This window comes from Danaus plexippus, chromosome 19 (genome assembly GCF_018135715.1).
Source record: "Danaus plexippus chromosome 19, MEX_DaPlex, whole genome shotgun sequence".
Classification (NCBI taxonomy): Eukaryota; Metazoa; Arthropoda; class Insecta; order Lepidoptera; family Nymphalidae; genus Danaus; species Danaus plexippus.
In genome coordinates, this window is record NC_083549.1 from 579,245 (window position 1) to 598,946 (window position 19,702).

Genomic DNA, 19,702 nt, shown 5'->3' on the forward strand with positions numbered 1-19,702 from the left:
GTATTTGTAGGTTTCAGCCTCTATTGAGTGTACACATATCACGATGAATCGGTCGCCAGAGGCTCGTGTGTCTATACAGGAAACATCACGTGAGGTTACCGGTAATTTTCATGTTTATTTTACAAAACATGCTAGTGAAGTTAGAGTATAAGTTGAAAAGGGATTGTAACAGCTGGATCGTACGCCCAGCTCTAGGAACAGGATAAAAATTAAAAAGGTGATACGAAGTAGACCATGAATTTTTTGAAATTGAAACATGGGACTTGAAAGCTTATTCTTTAAACGTGTCAAGGCGTATCTTTCTATATGAACCGTTTTTGTGCGGACTGAAAAATGAAACCTTAATTTTTTCAGAGTTCTTAAGTGAACAGCCAAATTGGAATAAAAATTATCGTTGGCAACAAACATATCGATAATCACTAGTCGTTATTATTGACCATGTTTATAAAAAATCATTAAGGAATCAAACAACTATTGGCAGTTTGTATATAATTTATTGTTCAACTTTTACAATAATTTCTTTGTACATAGTTGTTCATGTTCAGACAAATAAAATGCAACAAGTGTTCAGTCCAGACACAACCGAGATGAAACGGATCGGTCATACATAATACGCACATAATAAACAGACGACCCGGTGTGTATTGTAATGGGAACATTCCGCGGGGTAATAGCTAGACAAATGTCGCCTGTTATTATTAAACCAAATGTGTACATTTCAGAACGCAATAAACACATTACAGTCCTCATATTGCATTTTACTTCAATGAACAACAAACGGTTTCATACATATTATAGAAGTTTCATTGAAATGTTTTAGCAAAAACATAAGAAACATCGAAAATGACACAGTGTAGAACCTGCCTAATTCCGTAATGCACACCAACCTGGCAGTGACAACCCGGAACTGTTTCAAGTCTGTATAAGGCTTTTTAAATTTTGAGTTAATCGCTTTGGTCAGAAGCCAGTTCATGTTCAAAGAAAAACATATTCATTACGAGTCTGAATTACAGTTAAAAATGATTTCGTGAAAAAAAAAACTATTTCATTGCTATTGACATTAAATTGCGTTCTATTTAATTTCGATTAAAAATATAATAAAAAGACAATGCTGTTAAAAAAAATATGGCACGGATAAAATACATAGATACATATGATATATATTTATATATAATATATAGTTGGTTTGAAATGCTATATGTGTAAAACAAGTGACAAATGCAAAGCCATCATATTAAAACTCATCAAAAATGATCTCAAACTTCCTGAGGATTTAAGATGGAAGCAAATACAATACATGCATGATATCATTGGGACCCTGATAAAAGTCAAAGTAAAAATTTTCTTTTTGTATATATTTTTTTGGATTTTTACATATTTTTTTTTATTTTTTTTTAATGATTTTTTTTTGATAATTTCTTTTTAAACTTTTTGTTTTTTATATATAATTTTTTTTCAAATTAACAGTTTTTTTGAGACACTATACAAACAGTTTTCTTACGATTATTCATTTTTAATAATTAATTATTGTACTTTAATATTCAGCTCAGCAAAGTGTTTCATACATAAAATCGATATAAAACTTATATTAATAATCCCTATATATTCGCCAGGCAAAGAGTCTGTCCCATGCGATGGTTATCGAGTCATGAGGGGGCGTCTCGATTTATTCCAAACTTTAACTAAGACCAGATTTGAAACCTATCACGTAGCTATTGTTAGGTCTGCAGCAGCTCGCAGTGTCTAGCTATGGTCCGACGTTCTCGGTTGGTGTACATGTTAACAACGTCTCATAAAGAATTCCTCAAAGCTAAGATATAACAATTGTACAATCTTCAGTTATAATCATAAGATATGCATCTCCCATATTTAACCTCAACCTCCAGGAACCCCCGGGTCGAGCGTCACAGTGTAACACGCAAGCTGACTACTTCACAGTTAAGGCAACCCAAAATATAGCACCATATCATTTGTCATCGCTGACAACGTCTATCCTAGGTTTAACGTATAATTAGCACCCTTTGACATTAAAACTGGAATTTAACTAGACATGTCCGGGACACGGACTCTCTCATAGTATTTGTACGGCTCATGCCCCGAAGATGCGTCGCCGACCGACAGCCCTACCAAGCCGACTCAACCGACCCAAGGACGCCAGGCACTAAGCCTCACTCGAACACGGCTTCGAAGCATTTTTTGTCATTTACTCTTTACTCACCACACACTATATACATAAAGCGTACAATAAAATCCTAAAATATCCCAATATTTTTTTTTTTTGCTTTCTCCATTTTCACTATTTACATTAAATAACTTATAAATAAACAATATAAATATTTAAAAAGGAACGGGACGCACCGAGGCCGCTCGGACAACGAACATCACACGGGTCGGCTGAAGGTCATCCGCAGCGAAGCGACTCGTCAGTATCGCGGCTTCGAAGCGACTTTGCATTACATAAGTGTTGCGCGACAACTGACGGGCGCGAGGGGTCGCCGCCGGACTCGACCCAGGTCCCGGGACGTGTGATGGTCGAAGATAACGTGTTGGACAATATGGCACTATGGGGTGTAAACATATCAGTAACATAGTGGCATTCGTTATAAATATAAAACAATATGGCCTTAATGTAGTGGACTCGTATCGTATGTGAGGAACTAAATTTATCAAGTGTGATGCCGTGCGAGGGCATACTGACTAGGCGATGACTAATGCAGCTGAGCCGCCCGCCTGAGCGGACCTCATACATAGCGGCCGGCGAGTGTCCCTCAGACGGTATTGAGCTGCATTCGTGGTCACTTGTAATTTCCGAGCTGAGTCCCATGCGTCATGCTATATCTCGTCGTGTTCCTTGGTCCAGTCACATGTCACAGCCCGTGAACTAACTCACTATGTACCGGCTCTGTTTGGGACCGTCTCCTAGCTCATCGTTTCATATAGCACTCACTCATGTCGACTTTTCAAAAATATATTAGTTAATGGATCCATACAACAGTCCGACCGTCTCGCTCGTAAGTGTTTCCACCAGGCGTCAGTGGCCACACACACACACACACACACACAGTGAGTATCATCGCTGCGGCCAGGCGTCTCTGAGTCGCAGCCCCCGCGCCAGCCTCGTGTAGCTGGACCTGAAGGTGCTCACGATCTGTTCGAACGTCTCCGGGTCGTACACCGACCGCGCCGTGTTGGTCAGGTCGAACGGCTCTGGAATGTAATAATAACTTATGACATAGTGTTCCCGGTACAATTTCAGTCAATATTGAGCATTACTTCCAGTAACGTCCAGCAAAATAGACGAAGCCATTATAAAATTATAATGGTTCACTATTATAATGAATTATAATCAGACATAAAAACAGTTCTAAGGCACGGATGATGGCGCCACTTGTAACAATTTACCAAACTCTAATGATTTGATGGATATAGACCAGCGCAAACACAGAGCTAAATTTTAAAGCAGATGAAAACTATCCAACGATAAATTAAATTACAAAATTTTAGACATACACTAAAGGGGACACTTTATATTGTCTCATTGTTACAAGTGCAGTATAACATATACTTGTAGTCTATCTGTGGGTATGTTTGTCTGTTACTGAATTCACAGTAGGCACTGACCCTCCACACAGAGCAGTTTCCAATGTGCGGGCGAGTGATGCGGCGGGGCGGCGGCGGCCCGCGCGCGACACTCCCACACGGGCACGCGGCGAGCTGCGCGCACCGACACCGCCATCTGCTCGTACCTAAACAATGGTAAAAGTTATGAGTTACATTGTATATTAAGTCGCACGACACCCGCTAAGGCTGCAGTGTCGCCATCTATTTTTTACGACATACATATATTTAATTGTCAATGTTAAAATGTTCTTTGTCTATACTCACGGGAACTCAGCATAGTACTTGAGCAGGTTGAGGAACAGCTCCCCCAGCGAGCACCTGTTCTGAGCCCGCGACCTGGCCTCGCCCGCGCGACACAACACCGCCGGACTGGTCCCGCCTGCAACACACCCATCCTTATATGTTCAGTATTACCAGGTACTTAAGCACAGATAATAATTGCTGGATGTAAGTACAAAAATGATTTTATCAGTATGGTTAGCAATAGCGTGCACACCATAGATGCAAATAAGCACAGCATACCCTACCCATATAACAATTAAACCTATATTGTTTAATTCTTACTTACATACTTTTAATCATACATTACGAAATACAAATGTTTGCAGACATTTAACATGACATTTGATTCACGATTTGTTAAAAGTGCCATCTATAAAGTATATGAAACGAAACATTTCGATCGGCCGCTGCTGACTGCTAGCGCCGCTATGCAGCCAGAGCGGCGCTAGGCTCAACTGTTCACAAATGATCTCAAGGACGATCTACAAATCCCGTGTTGTATGGAGAAAATGTTTGCATGTGTGTGTAAAACCTACGTATGTGTTGTATTCGAGAGACACTGCTTCCTTTTTTCGTTTAAAATCTCATAGAAAGTGCGTTAATTGTCAATTGAAGCGGGATTCTGATTGGTCGATAAACTGTTCATATATTTTTTTCGCCATTTTATTATTATTGAATATTGTCACTTGTCTTTCAAAGTGCAAGTGAATAAGTTTTAATTAGTTAATTAGTAAGTAGTGAATTTATTAACGAATTATGGAAAATTATAGCTGTGAGCTCTGTGCTGGTGATGTGTGTTTATCGAAATTAATTACGAGTAGATTTTCCATATTGTCGTTTGATAATAAAAATAAGATAATTACAAAGGGAATGCGTGTGATCAATTGAGAGTAAACTAAAAGAAAGGTAATGTTATTCGTTTAAATAAAAAGTATTATGATAGTTTTAATAAGCTGGCAGGTTGTGTACACACAAATACGTTGTTGTGATTTCCTTGTTTGTTGTTTTCATATAATAATAATAAAATGTTTGGATTTCCGCTGGATATTCCGATTTTAATAACTTCTATAAAGCGGTGATGAACAAATAGTAATAGTTTTAAGGTACTTTCGTGGCTCAGAGGCAGTTGAGAGATTCATAAAATATATAGATGTTCGTTCTGATCGGACTAGTGTAACTTTATGCGCGAATGTTATCAATGATTTACTATTACAATATACTATTATCAATGTTTAAAAACTACATACTCTCGACTCTTCGGTTACTTTGCAGCAACCGTGATCACGGCAAACATCTCGTCTGCCCGTTAAAAAAAAATTACGCGCAGTGATCCCAAAATATTAGTTTCATTTAAATGAATACTTGCGTAAGATCTCATTATTATCAATGTTTTAGAGGAGGAAATTATCATGCAAATTGGTATTTTTTTTTTCAAAAATATTCTGCTTACCCTACCCCGAATCTCTGTGCATGCCACTGATGGTTAGAAGTATCTAAGGGCAGGATGAATGATGCGGGAGTGTAAGAGAAGGAGTAGAGTTCCTCGACATGCTGCTAACAAATGTTGATGAATAAGGCTAACTCAGATAACCAAGACTCGATACTCACACTGCCTGGCGCGGCTACGGAAAGAGGTTCGTCGAATGGATGATGTTCACTGTGTTGTGACCTCGTATCGAGTCCCAGCCGTGACCGATTCCCAACTAACTGTCAGTGCTGTATAGCATGCGTAGCTTATAGAGTAGTACTAACATTGCAGGAAGTGAATGACCATGAGTGTGAGCGCGTACGAGGACAGCGTGCGTCTCCTGGCGTCGTTGATGCGGTGAGCGCGCGCCCACAGCTTCGTGATGGCCACCAGCGGCCGGACGCGCCAGTCCACTGGAATACATCGTAATATTCCATTACTGAGATGTTTCCTGGTAGTCGGTTTTTATTTATAACTAATGGATTTTATTCTAGTATATCAATAGAGATTAACTTTTCAAGCATTTTGCCTTGTAAATTCATATCTACATTCACCATGTTTTTCCTTTCATTAAATATTGAGAATTTAATTAATATTCCTAGTCAGCGGACCACTCACTCCTGGAGTAACAGTACAGTAGGTTGGTGTTCCTGATGCCGACCACGTTGTTACAGTTCAAGTCCACTTGGAGTCCGTTTCTTTCGTCGCGGAACTTCAGTATGGGGACCTTCGCCTGAATTAATTCCGCACCTGAAATTAATACGATACAACTTTTACCAATCCTCGTCACTCGTATCCCCGGCTGCTACATCTTAATATGGCGATATCGAACATTTCCGGATGGTCGACCGCTCATTCAAACTGGATAGTGATCCTCTACCATTCCCCGCGACGGCGTAGCTCGAGCTGATACTAGTCACCGTACTTTATCAATGATAACCCGTTAATTCTAGTCTCGTACTATATTGTAATACACCACACTAACCGGGGTCGAAGCTCCTGATGTGGCTGAGTATGTAGTTGAGATGCAGCAGGGCGTGCGCGCGGGGCTCGAGCTCGGCCAGCGCCCGCACGTGCAGACAGAGGTCCATGTCGGACGAGTCCAGCCCGAAGCCCGACATGGTGGAGCCCACCACGTACAACCCGTATCGCGGGAACATCGATTTGATGCTGATGTACAGGTAGCGCCACAGGTTCATCTTCTTCCTGAACGTCTCCTCCGTCTGCTGGGACTTTACGAACTTGTCCCATATCTCCTGAGACAGCGTGTCCCACTCCGAACCTGATCAACACATTCAACACTATTAAAAGTCATGGTTTCCAGTTATAAAAACGATGGCTGGATCGTATTTTGCTAGTACTATATGAAGAACTAAATTTGTGGAGCTCAAGTTGAGGGTTACAGATATAAAAATCTTTTGATAGATACAATAGTTATATGATCTCCAAAGCGGATGTTCCTTCCGAGCAGTCGTGCGTCACTCACCGTTGAGGAGGTTGTCTGGTGTGAACTTCACCTGGAAGGGGTAAGAGGCGGCCAGGTAGCGCTCGGGCGCTATACGACGCTGGCGGGGCTCCCGGCGACCCCGGCCGCGCCACTCACGACCCTCACCACGGACGGGCACCTCACCTACACACACGCACACACACACATGTGTATTTATATAAAACGTCCTTCACCTAAAGTTACTACTTTTAATTATAATTAATCCAACACTATGTACGTCAAATTGACAGTATATCAGACAAGACGTAAAATATAAATAATCAACAAATAATAATCGAGTCATAATTATCCGAAAATAAATGAATACATACATATACCTATAGATATTTGCTAGTTCTATGTAAATCGGCAAATATTCAAAGCCAACAAATATAGTATAGTATGTCGAATCACGGAAACTAAAATTACCAAATTATATACACTTGAAAATAAAAATATAAAGTCCACTCACTCGACGCGTTCATAGTGTATGTTATAACACTAACACAATTAAAGTAATGCGTATTAACTAATCGGGGAAATGTAAACAAGCGCACTTCACACGTGATGTGTTAAAAATCGTCTCACACGGCGCGACCTACTCGCTAGTCTTTATACAGACATCTTCTAGTTAGCGTCACTTCAACACGATCTATTATTTATACATTCCGACATCGTGACGTACTCGTTACGTGTCGTACACACACTGTTAAGATAATTTGCGATACGCCTAGTCCGATAGTACTGTCAAATTCTGTACAGATAATTTTATCTTATTTTAATCCCAGAACTATATATATAAAACAACTTTACACATTTAAGAACTGATGTAATATTATGCTGACTAATTTTGTTGAGTAATTTCTTGCAATGTGAATGACTTAATCTTCCTTTACTTAATGGGACCTTTATTTCTATAAATAAAATTGCTATCAGTCAATACATGATTTTAAATTTATTATACATTTGTTATAAATGTTACATTGTTTTGATTAAGTAACATGTTTATTTCAAGTGCCGCAAATCATCTTTACATTTTGACCTTTCGAAGCAAAACAAACTACATTATATTCCCATAGGCATGTACTATGCTTTCAATATTTCATGATTATTAATTATCACTGACAAAATATGAACAGCGAAATACAAAAATATTTAAGTACTATTAAGTATATATGGATTTCTATGTCATTAATATTCTACTATTTCCATGGGACCAGAATTATGTTACATGTAACAACAAACTATATGTTACAGACAAATCTATAATCATTTATCTTGAAGGTGACAAGGCCAAAGATAGATCTGGACTGATTAATTTTTGTTACAAATCTTATTTTGTCTATAAAAAGTCTAATACCCAAAACAGATGTATCCTAAATGAACACAATTAATATTTTCTTAAATTTGATAGTTTAATTTTTTTTTAAAGTTGAGGGTAATCCAACATTTTTTTTATTCATCGTGATATACACTACAGACTTCAATCCGAAAAACAAATTACTTTAATTATAGAAAAAAAAAATTATCAAGTATTACTGAGAGAAGACTCACCTTTTTCACTTGATTTATTTGATCCGGAGGCGCTGCTGGACTGGCTGGAATCATCCGAGTCATATGAAAATGCAGTATTCTCTGGTTTGACTGAGCGTTCCTTGCGTGGCCATCGGCGAGGAGTCCCATGACCTGAGCGCCCCACACCCAGCGCCTCCACTGGGTAGCGACTACGGTCTATTTGCCCAGCTACCATGTACACTCCACCCTCGTAGCCACAGCTACCATACACCAGTGGAGCACCTTCATTCATTATGGCTCGGTAACTGAAGGAAAAAAATTAAAGGATAGCTGGAAAGCTTTGCGACAATATTATATTTAATAACGCCAACTTACCTATTTTCCGGCAGTTAATTTGATGACGTCTAGGGTTTATGGCCGGCTATTGTGTCATGCTAGACGGTATATTTGTCTGGACGTCGAAATATAATAAATTTATTTTATTTACTATCCCAGCGAAATTCGAGACGATCCGTCAAACGTCTTTTTTTAATATGTCGATGGCGATTGCTGCAAATTGTATTGAGTTCAGTATAACGTGCTTGTCGCTTAACTCTCGACGTACAAACAGAGCGAGCTTCAATTATTTCGACGCCGATTATAATAAATCTACCCACAAATTGACGGCAAATCTATAAATTAATGAAAAAATCCGCCATGACTTAGAAAAGCAGCACTAGCGACATCTGACACCTACATTCGGAGTCATTTACACGTGATGAAGTATTCCCAATTCAAATTATAAAAAAAAAATATTTTTTGCCAGTTACTCGTCTCAATATATAATAATATATTCTTTAAACTAATATAAAAACTTTTTTCTGACGATATTTTGACGATTGAAGTATGCATATTTTAGTTAGAATTCCTACAATTTGATGTCGTAATTGACAAGTATCCGAATTGAGATCACATGATAATTTCGACCTTGCAACTTTTGCAATGCAATTTCAAGATTGACACTTAATTTGACGTCAAAAGTCAAAACGAATATTTGTCAAAATTATTCTAAAAATATAACTTAATATGGTAAATTTTTCAGTAATTTCCTTCAATGACACATTATAATGAAGGTTCTAAAGCGCAGTTGTAATTAAAATCTTTAAAGCAAAATCTCACTTATAGTGATGACGTCTAAGATGAACAATGTAACCTTAAAAGTGCGAAAAGTCGACAAATATTGTGATTTCGTGTCAATCTCCTTAATAACTTTTCTTTGATATGTCTCATTTCGGTGACTTTATGGACGGTGTACCCGTAAAGATATCTGAAAAGTATAAACGGCCACCACGATTCGAGTTGCCTTATAGTGTTCTCGAGTGTCCACTGCGAGCCCAGAGTGTTGTAGACAGCGTCCAGTATTGCTCCACGTTCGAACGTAATGTACTTTCTAAACTTAAAGAGCTTAAAAGTGCGAAAGAGACAAAGAAAAATGAAAGGAAACACCGACTTCAGTTATTGGAAGAAGCGAAACAGAAAAAATTGGATGCAATTGCTGCTGCTGAGGCAGAAGAGAAACTGAAACAACTGAGTGTCTCAGAGGTGTCATACCCTAGTACTGAAGAGATCAGTGCTCTGTCTCCTGATGATAAAACTGAAAAAAACTGTGATACTTTCTCTACCCAAGACAATAGCCCTGAAACTGATGTTGCTATTAATACAGATATAGAATATCCTGCCCCATCTATACAAGACTCTCAGCACATACTTCAGCCCATACAAGTGCAATCAAATTATCCTAATAATAGTTTGTTAGATGACCCTGACCCTTTGCAAGAATTTAAAATACAGACAAAAATGTCCACAATACCATACAATTACAATCATAACATAAACACATTAACATACAAAGATTTTGAGAATGACACATCCAGTCCATTTGATAATGTTGAGTTGAAGACTATAAATGATATGGAGCTGTTAGCCCAGGTGTTACAGAGTCAGAGGGAGTCAACAACAAGCTGCGCAGCCCAGACATACCCTGGACAAGCATATGGCTACACCAACTGTGCCACGCAAGCCCAAATGGGTGTAGATGGCCTACAGAAATCTTATATTGAACAACAAATAGTAGGACCCAATGTTATTTACCCCTCACAACACTATGCAGTATCAAATGGATACTATGTGCATCCGAATCATATCTGTGATAATATCCCCGTAGATAACACATATATGCCAAATTACCAATATTATAACCCAACACAGACATATGCTGGCCCCTATTATAGTCAATTGCCATCAGGTTCTGGTGAGATTCAAGTCCCAACTGATCCTCAATATAGTGCTCAACCATACTATTTGCCCTATAGCCAGGTTCAACAACCTTATGCCAATACAGTAAATACACCGGAAATGACGGACACTAAAGAAACTGTCTTAGTAAGTTCCCAGAATACAGTAAAATCTAGATCAAGGAGTGTGCCTGATATTGTTAAAGAATTGAATGAAGAATTAGCTTCAGAAAGACAAAGGGTCACTGACCGGTCATACAATGCGAGCCCAGCACCCGTCATTGTTCCAAGATCTTTATCTGGTAGTGATAAGAAGGAGGAGAAACGGAAACGAAAAATAGAAAAGTTGCCAAATCCATATGAAAAACTTCCACTGCAAATGCAAACCATGTGCAAGAAGATACAGGGCATGGGGTTTCCATTGGACAGGGTGGCCAGGGTGTGTAGTCTTGTAGGTGAAAATGATAAAAAGGTAACTGTTATTGAATTCTTATCTATGACAATTGTGTTATCTTATTGCTGTGGTTGCTCATTCTAGATTTTTAATATCAAACTTTATATTGCCTATTGTTGTATTGTAAACAAAATATTTTTGTCAGATTATTTTGAACAACAATATTGAGGATTGTTTATATCTTTAGTATATCTGGTAGCAATATGTAAGTGGGTGGGACATATTTTGCTTAACAGACTAATGTAAATGTTCTCTGCAGAATTACATAAATTGACATTAATTGTTGGGTGAGCGGGCATTGGACTGGGGTCTTGTGTAAAAAATACTTAACAGAGTAAAATATTGTACATTATAATTATTTGTTTCATAATATTATTATATTTATATGTATTTTATTTCATATTTGTTGTATTCCAGGTTATAGAATGTCTCCTTATTCTCGGGGAGCTTATGGACCTTGGTTTTTCTGAAGCTCGTGTGTTGGCTGCCCTCTCCAAACATGAGTTCAACAGGGACAAGGCGCTCGATGAACTAGTTTCTTAATATTTAATGATTCCATTGTAAAGATATTTATGTATAAAATGAAATATAAATATATTTTAAACTATTGGATATAACTCAGCTTAATGAACTTAAATTTATGATCCCCTAAACTGTATGTAGTGTGAAAATGTATTTGAAATGGGATTGTGCATTTATGAATATAGTATGATAAATTATAAATAATGAACGTATTTATCAAACTACTCTAAATATTTTAAAGTGAAAATTGTCGAATAAGTCGCCGTTGAAGTGTTCTCAATTTTTCTAATTCTAAAGGTGCAGTAAAAAAGTCTTAAAAAAGACATTTTGGTAATTACTTCGATATGTTATAAACCTAAATAATGTCGGGGAGCCTAATATTAAAAACACTGCCATGGTCAGATGTTTTAATTTAGAACAATTACGCTTACATAGAGTCGATATGTGACGTCTCAGCGTTCCCGAGAACTTATTTATTATTTATACTCTATGCAATTCCATTTTTATTTTATCACGACTTTGCCTTAGCACTTTAGTTTAATGATTTGTGATGCTTAGTTGATATTGTTTTGAAAAGATTTTTTGTGAAAATAAACAACTAGATATATATTGTAAATAAAATAAGATATATCTTAAGATATAATTTTAATCGTCCATTAAATTTATTCAATACGTTTGTCTGAATATTTACCGTATAAGTTTATGAAGAACTTATTAGATTTGGTTTATCCAAATGCTGTAGTGATTGTGAATGTGATAGAAGTTTTCTTGACATAGTCTGTGACTAATTGCAAAGTTGTAAAAAAAATTTTTAAATCACAACAAACGATTTGAAGACTTACAATTTTAAGTCAATTCAGAAATAAAATCTTTGAAGAAGTCACAAGATAAATGCGAATATTACGCGTCATAAATATTGTTACTATTTAGCTATTTATGTACTTATAAATGTATCTGGCTGAATGGCCGTGTACTACATTTAGTAATGGAATTAAAAAATTTACTTATAATAGACGGCGCTATTTAAATCTTGAATGAAAGTTAATTTTCTATTAAGTGCTGACGACAACTTCAAACTTCAAGTCATGTTTTTAATATATAAATGTATGTATTGTACATATGAGAACGAAACAGTGTTTGGAATGTTACTATTGGATTCTCATTTATCGAATGCATCGATTTAACATTGAATGAAAAAGATATTGTTATTAAAAACGAATGTTCATTTGAAAGTTTATTTGTCTGTGGTAGTTTTGCCGCGCTAGCTCGTAGTCTGTAACATTTAGTTAAATAAAAAGAATATTTTTCTATAGATTATGTAATATACACAAATGTTGTATCTTAATTTATTTTAAATCTGTTAGTGATGCTTGGGCGTAGGGCGTGGTTTTATATTGTACGGCTTCACAGAAATGAAACTATAATAAAAGTTATTTTCACTCGCTGTTTTTATTTCAATACGTTTACTTAATTTTTTTAATTGCTAGTAATTCCTAGCAAACATCTGTTTGCTGAAACTATTTAACACAGTTTTGAGGTTGTAAACATCGTGTACCATGTGCAATCGGACAATAAGTGAAATACTTTATATTATTTAAATAGTAAGTGATAGTTAAAAAAGTTTAGAAAGAACTAGCTTACTAGTGTCAACCATCATGTAAGTACCTTTTAGGAGTAATTCCGTAAACTCAGTCTCAGATTAAGTAAATTAGACTAGAAAAAATGTATTCTTTGAAAAGCCTTTGATTTGCTGTATGTTCTTACCTATATCTATTTATAATTTATGCGATTGATTTTAAGTAGAAGCTCTGCGTATATGTCTTGACGAGTTTATGGTCTTAATTCTTATGTAGCAATTTACGATCAATAACAATTGGGAGTTTGAAAATGCTGGGGCCCTATTTCAAGTGGACTCCTATCAATTGCTATTCTTGCTAGGTAGATATATGGTTTATCCAGTACTGTGTAAAGTTTACGTACTGATTGAGTTATCCGATCGTTTTAGGGTACTAAAAGTAACATTAAAAGGTGGCGATGATATATTATATAGGAAAAAAATTCTGAAACTATATTCGTTCTAGACAAATAAAAAATTACAACCGAATTTATTAGAATTAATAATCAAATGTTAATTATTTTACTTGATAGCATTTTATGCTACTGCTTTTTGTTTTTTCAATTTCCATTCATTATAATGGATGAGAATCAGATATTAATATTGTACGAATTTATTTAAAATTTTATTTCTTGTTAATTATAACTTAGGCTAATAATTAAAGCTTATTTCAGATAAATGTTCTTTACTTTGCTATAAGTGCATCGGCATGGCAATCTCCTTTGACGTCGTTGTTCATAGTTTCGGATGAGTACGGGCCTGATTGAGGATATTTTCGGAGGGCGGGGGGATAGTGTTGAAAAAAGGGTCTAACGTCTTTCGGTGGCAGAACTCGCAAATATTTCGTCTGACGTGTGTTGCGTGTAGTCTTTATTGGAGTTTTAAAGAATATTTTCATAGAAGTCTATATATCTTTACCTCCATAGTACCAATATAATACCTTCAACAACTTGGTAATTTTGTAATTACCATTAAAAACTGGTGAAATAACTTATAACTTTAAAATGAAACAAGTATGTAATACTTGTTTGTAATTATTATTTACTTGTATGAGCCTTGAAATTTATTATTCAGATAATTTGATACATTTTTATGAAATAAATTGAACCTTAGTTACTGTTATCAATATTTATTTTTATTGTACAAAAACTAATGCAGTTTCTTTATGTTTAACCATTTTAATTTATATACTTATTTTTTGTTATTCCTATATAACTTATAGAGGGTGATAATTAATACTTTACTTGTTTTATTTTGTTAAAACACGCTATGGTTAAAAAAAAACTTTCAACGTAACCTTTAAAAAAAATATAAAACGCGATATGTAAATATTTTTATTGTATTCTATGACGCTAGAAGTAACGACACAAACGTCAAGAAATGCAGTGAACATATTTTTTATTTTTAAACTTACGCGATGCCAATAAAAGTTCTCCAATAGATTTTTTTTTTGTAATGAATATTGTTGTCAGTTCTACGGCTTTGACAGCGTCACCAGAAGAGCGGAAGAAATAGATACACCTGTCCTTGTTTGTTTAAATAAAAACCTATTTAAAAATACAAATATGTATATATATACGTATTTATTCCAAGAGAAGCTGCCATTATAGAATTAATGAATCTATTTTTAAGATTATCGCTATATAATAACCGTGACATCTGACCGCTGTATGCTAATTGTTTCGTGCTGTAGATATTAAACTAATTATAAGTAAATAGTTGTTTGAATACGGCACATGAAATGTAACTAATTTGAAACATTACTTACATTCTAGTTCAGCAAATCAACGTAAGTATAGAGACATAAACGCTTCATAACGTAAAATCAATGCATTATTAACAACACTTAAGTCGTTCTTTCAAATTTATAATTGCGTTACATGAGTTACATAATTTATCATTCTTTTTTTAAATTTCATGCGAGGCGACCTTCTTATAAAGTTTATCATCATGCGTTTATTAATTTTCTGTTTTTTTTTTTTAGTTACGATAATCGGTTGCTTGCATTCCTTTAAACTACTTTCGGTTCAGGTACGTTGTTGATTTATTATAATGTTCAACATTGACCTAAAAATCAATCGAAGCGAACCGGTCCTGAGAGGCGCCCTTAATTCCCTCCCGAGATGTGTCTCGACCCCGCCAACTAGCTCCTGGCCTTGCACCATCGGCCATCCCATCTGTCAAACAAATGACGTTGCATACGTCTCGCCGTCAACACGTGTGATGCATTTCTTTGATTTTATTTTTTATTCAACATGTTAGGCGGCCCACAGAAACACTCATATAAAACGTCTCCCATATATTTATGTCGTTTAAAAAAAACACAGCTTTAATTAAAAATTTCACAAGTAAAATGAAATTTATTAATATTGTACAAAACATAGTAAAACAAGAAGTGTTGTATGTTTGCATGATTTTATTTAATCATAATACAAGCGAAACTATTGGATCGTAAAATTATTGCAAAATTATTTGAATTCAGATTCAGAGTTTTTAATATTATTGAACACGAAAAAAAATGCCGATAAATATATTAATTGATGACATATGTAAAGTATATATATGATTTTTTTTAGCAATCACGCTTTGCGCATTTGAGTACGGAACACGTAATATGTTAATACGGTCAGCTGATGCGAGCCGATATACATATTGACCTTGGTTGCTTTGCCGAATGCATATAAAGTAAATGTTTCATTTTTATATGTAATCATAGAGATTATATAAAATAAAATAAAAACTAATTACTCACGGTGAAATATTTACGTGCATTATTTATTATTTAACTTCTGTAAAACGGTAATAGCTACAAGTAACTGGAGGATGATCTCTTATATTTTATATGGTTTAGATAATTACAATTATCGGTAACACGGCCGGACGTCGTATAATTTTCTTGTATGCAAATAAGCGGCCCGGCGGCTGATCACGCCACCGTCTTTTATGAGATCTTTGACGCCTCACAACTCAAAACGCAGATCCTCTCTTAGTCTTCGAGGACACAGCAACACAATAACTGACTTCAGACAATGGCCGCGTTACGTTTTTAGGACATCATTGTCTAATATCTTAAATTTTTCTTGTCATTGCCCTGCATGAATGGGACGGGTTCATTCGAATCCAACGCATTTAGACAAGGAAGGACATAGCTACTGCTGTGGGTGCGAGCGAGATGGCACGCGTCGGTCTGCGCGGACAGTCCGAATTACCGCTGCTTGAATTTTGTTTTGAGAGTTGAGACGTTCGGAAGTTCGACGGTCGGACGGTCGGCGGTCTGCTGTGACTGTCCACTGACCAGTTGCACCGCGCACGGCGGCCGTGTGAGACGTGTGGTGTGATGTGTTAAGTTACCGCCATATCTATATCGTGTTTCTAGCGGCTGCGATCAAAACTCAGAACGGGTTTGAACGTAGAGTAAAATGAGCGTCTCGCATTACGACACGCGTTGCGACTTACCGCACTATTTTTGCCGATAAAATTTTTGCAAATTTGATATATAGAGCGCGATATCGCGATAGTATTTATTATTCGATATCGCATGACGCCTTCACGACTCCGTCGACATGTGATCGGGCGGCAAAATCCCGTCAAAGCAGCTCGCTGATGTCTACCCCCGACGAAAAAGGGATAAAAAGACTATTCCTGGAATGCACACATGTGGTCGGCTGGTGAGACTGGGTGCTTTAATTGAAGCAGTGCTGCTACGATGCCGCGAAGGAGCAAGTGGATGCATCTGCTGGCCGGCATCGTCGCCGGAGTCACGTTGGGTGTTTTTTTGATACTGTGCTTGAGGACTTCTTCGCGGTCTGTGGAAACTTGTCCGGTGGCGGCTAAGACGTATGTGGCTCCGGACCCCCTGGTGTTAATAGATTTAAAACCGGACGAAAATATACAAAATTCTAACAGAACTTTAGTGTTTGTCGGTGTGATGACCGCGGAACAGTATCTGACTACTAGGGCCAGAGCGGTTTATGAAACCTGGGCTCAAGACCTACCAGGCAGATTAGCGTTCTTTAGCTCGGAAGTATCGCGGGCCCCGGGTCTGCCTCTGGTGTCGTTGCGGAACGTCGACGACAGTTATCCTCCGCAGAAGAAGTCATTCATGATGCTGTTGTATATGTACGAGAATTACGGTGACAAGTTCGAGTGGTTCATGCGTGCGGACGACGACGTTTACGTGAGAGGTGACAAGTTGGGGCGGTTCTTGAGATCCGTGGACAGTAGGAAGCCGCAGTTTATAGGGCAAGCTGGGAGAGGGACCAACTCAGAGAGGGACGCTTTGGCCTTAGATTACAACGAGAACTTCTGTATGGGAGGGCCTGGAGTGCTGATGTCGCGGGAGACTCTCCGGCGAGTGGCTCCTCACGTGAAGTACTGTCTGAAGCATCTTTACACGACACACGAGGACGTCGAGATCGGCCGCTGTGTCGCCAAATTCGCTGGAGTATCCTGCACCTGGAGCTACGATGTAAGTTGAACGAGACACATTATTTAAAACAAAAAATAGTTATGATAATAAAATCTTAAAAGCGCGACAATAAAACGAGGCACACAAGTAAAAAAATTGTCATTATGATAACGGAATATTAAGTTTAAAATTTTTTTATTACTTCTTCTTTTAATATGTTTAAATGACCTTAGTTTTTAGTTTATAATTAGACAATATTTTCTGTATAATATCTGTATTATAATTTGATGGGCCACAGATAACATAAAGACTTAAAGTATATGTCTCTTTTATTGCCGGTTAAAGTATAATGTATTCAAATACGACAGTAGGAGCTGGAGCTGGTGAACATTGAAACACGAACAAAAGCGTCTTATCTCATGTATTTTTGCTATTTGTTTGACGTCTTAATATTTTTTGTAGCTAATGTTTTACGGAAATCGTGACTTAATTCATAACACGTTAAGTTTGACTCATTATCAGAATGTCAGTAAGTAAGTCAGTACGTATATTATCTATAGATACACTGCTATAAGAGTGTCTCCTTAAGTAATAGTTTCATTATATTAATCAGTATTACATGCGTGTAGCGTGACGCTGAGCGCCACTTCATCTCGTTTGGTACAGATGCCGCACGCTTTATTTCACCTACATACAATAAAATGTGAACAAGCTATTAATTCGAGTTAGCGGTATTCCGAGTTATGTTTCGCTTTTAGTCGGAGAAAGGGCTTATTAAACACGTTTACGTTACATTATTTAAAGATCTTTTATATATGAAATGAGTGTTTTACATTTAACATTTTATTATACTTCTTCACGAATGACTATTGTTCGATATTAGTATTGTTCTCGAACACTAAATTAATTATGAATTTTATTATAATATTATAATTGGTGTATTGAATAAATTATAATACGAAAGAATATAAAATCATGAATAATTTTATCCAATACAGTAGGAGTAGACGGAAGAGATATGGCAAGTGCGCCATAGACTGTTTAGTCTTACTTGCGACGAACAGACGTATAATAATATAGTGATTTGTTTAAAATTATATCTAATATATTATATGTTTACGATAAATTAGTATTGATAAGAAAAATACTATTTTTTATAATAAACTTTCTCTTTCTGTGTCGTGAGACTAAGAAACGCTGGGAAAGATTGAAATCGACACATGCATTAATGACTCGAACAATTAACTTACCAAGAATTATCAAACTTAAAGTCTACAGTACATATTTGTTAAATGTCTAACTTGAAAAAGTCTGCGTTGAGTTTCACGTTGCAAACTTGTGGTTAGCGTAACGCCGCGAATTTAAACTTGGCTGGCCTTATATCAGTTGTAAATATAAACTCAAATGCAAGTGTTGATATATACAGTAAAAAAATCGCATTATGTTGCAACTTGTAAACGAAATTATTAATTGTTTTTTTTTTTTTATAAAACCGGCTGTACACCACAGTAACGCACACAATTTCGTAACTCACCCAAGATCACTCACTCCTGCGCAAGACAGAACAGATAGAAAATGGTAAATTGTAATTAAAATGGGAGACGATATCATAGAAACTGATTAATAATTATTGTTTGATACTCAGATTTTAATAGGACGTGGCTGAAATAGACCTCTGTAGTTCAGACGTCGCGTCGTGTAGAGCGTGTTTAACTGAGCCCGTACAAGTCAACCGCTAATAGAATGTAATGTAATATGAACTGCTTTTAGTTTCTCTGATCTGTTACGAAATGCTTTCAAAGTGGCGCAGAAACAAGTTATTCTTAAACTAATATGTCACTAAACATATAAGGCAACCTTACGTATAAGGTGTTTTTCATAAATGAATAAAGTTATAATTATCTTTATATTAATTTTACCTATCGTATTAATAATTTAAAATGATTGTATATTGTATGTATAAGTATGTCCAGATGTTGGCTACTTCTGATAGTACAGTGTACAGTCTCCACACGTGACGGGTTCGTCGTTTTTTATTCAGTTAAAGCCTTATTACTG

General features: G+C 36.4%; 3 protein-coding genes across 4 annotated transcripts in view; 2 read left to right on the forward strand and 1 right to left on the reverse strand.

Annotated features, from left to right (window-relative positions):
• Positions 1-474: 474 nt before the first annotated feature.
• LOC116768011 (poly(A) RNA polymerase gld-2 homolog A-like) lies at positions 475-9,096 on the reverse strand. Of its 2 annotated transcripts, XM_032658625.2 has the most exons (9): positions 8,748-9,096; positions 8,412-8,677; positions 6,858-7,001; positions 6,357-6,653; positions 5,990-6,121; positions 5,656-5,784; positions 3,886-4,000; positions 3,622-3,746; positions 475-3,207 (listed from the first exon to the last, which is right to left on the reverse strand). In XM_032658625.2, exons 2-9 carry the CDS (start codon positions 8,662-8,664, stop codon positions 3,071-3,073), a joined length of 1,332 nt encoding a protein of 443 aa, XP_032514516.1. In that variant the 5' UTR covers positions 8,665-8,677; positions 8,748-9,096; the 3' UTR covers positions 475-3,070. The 2 variants fall into 2 exon arrangements, with proteins under 2 accessions (XP_032514516.1, XP_032514517.1); XM_032658626.2 differs by lacking the exons at positions 8,412-8,677; positions 8,748-9,096 and adding an exon at positions 7,330-7,491.
• Positions 9,097-9,382: 286 nt separating this feature from the next.
• LOC116768007 (uncharacterized) lies at positions 9,383-13,060 on the forward strand. Its single transcript, XM_032658621.2, has 2 exons — positions 9,383-11,117; positions 11,517-13,060. Exons 1-2 carry the CDS (start codon positions 9,633-9,635, stop codon positions 11,640-11,642), a joined length of 1,611 nt encoding a protein of 536 aa, XP_032514512.1. The 5' UTR covers positions 9,383-9,632; the 3' UTR covers positions 11,643-13,060.
• Positions 13,061-16,479: 3,419 nt separating this feature from the next.
• LOC116768002 (chondroitin sulfate synthase 1) overlaps positions 16,480-19,702 on the forward strand; it is a 31,936-nt gene continuing 28,713 nt past the window's right edge. Inside the window, exon 1 of the mRNA XM_032658612.2 lies at positions 16,480-17,704. Coding sequence (XP_032514503.2) covers positions 16,943-17,704 — 762 coding nt within the window. The 5' untranslated portion in view covers positions 16,480-16,942. The remainder of the gene's footprint in view (positions 17,705-19,702) is intronic.

Excerpts from the sequence above, each read along its gene's own strand:
- LOC116768011 (XM_032658625.2), bottom strand. The coding sequence starts at position 8,664 with ATGAATGAAGGTGCTCCACTGGTGTATGGTAGCTGTGGCTACGAGGGT. Across the intron at positions 6,122-6,356 it reads CATCAGGAGCTTCGACCCCG|GTGCGGAATTAATTCAGGCG; the intron begins GTTAGTGTGGTG and ends TATTAATTTCAG. Across the intron at positions 3,747-3,885 it reads AAGTACTATGCTGAGTTCCC|GTACGAGCAGATGGCGGTGT; the intron begins GTGAGTATAGAC and ends ACCATTGTTTAG.
- LOC116768007 (XM_032658621.2), top strand. The coding sequence starts at position 9,633 with ATGTCTCATTTCGGTGACTTTATGGACGGTGTACCCGTAAAGATATCT. Across the intron at positions 11,118-11,516 it reads TAGGTGAAAATGATAAAAAG|GTTATAGAATGTCTCCTTAT; the intron begins GTAACTGTTATT and ends GTTGTATTCCAG.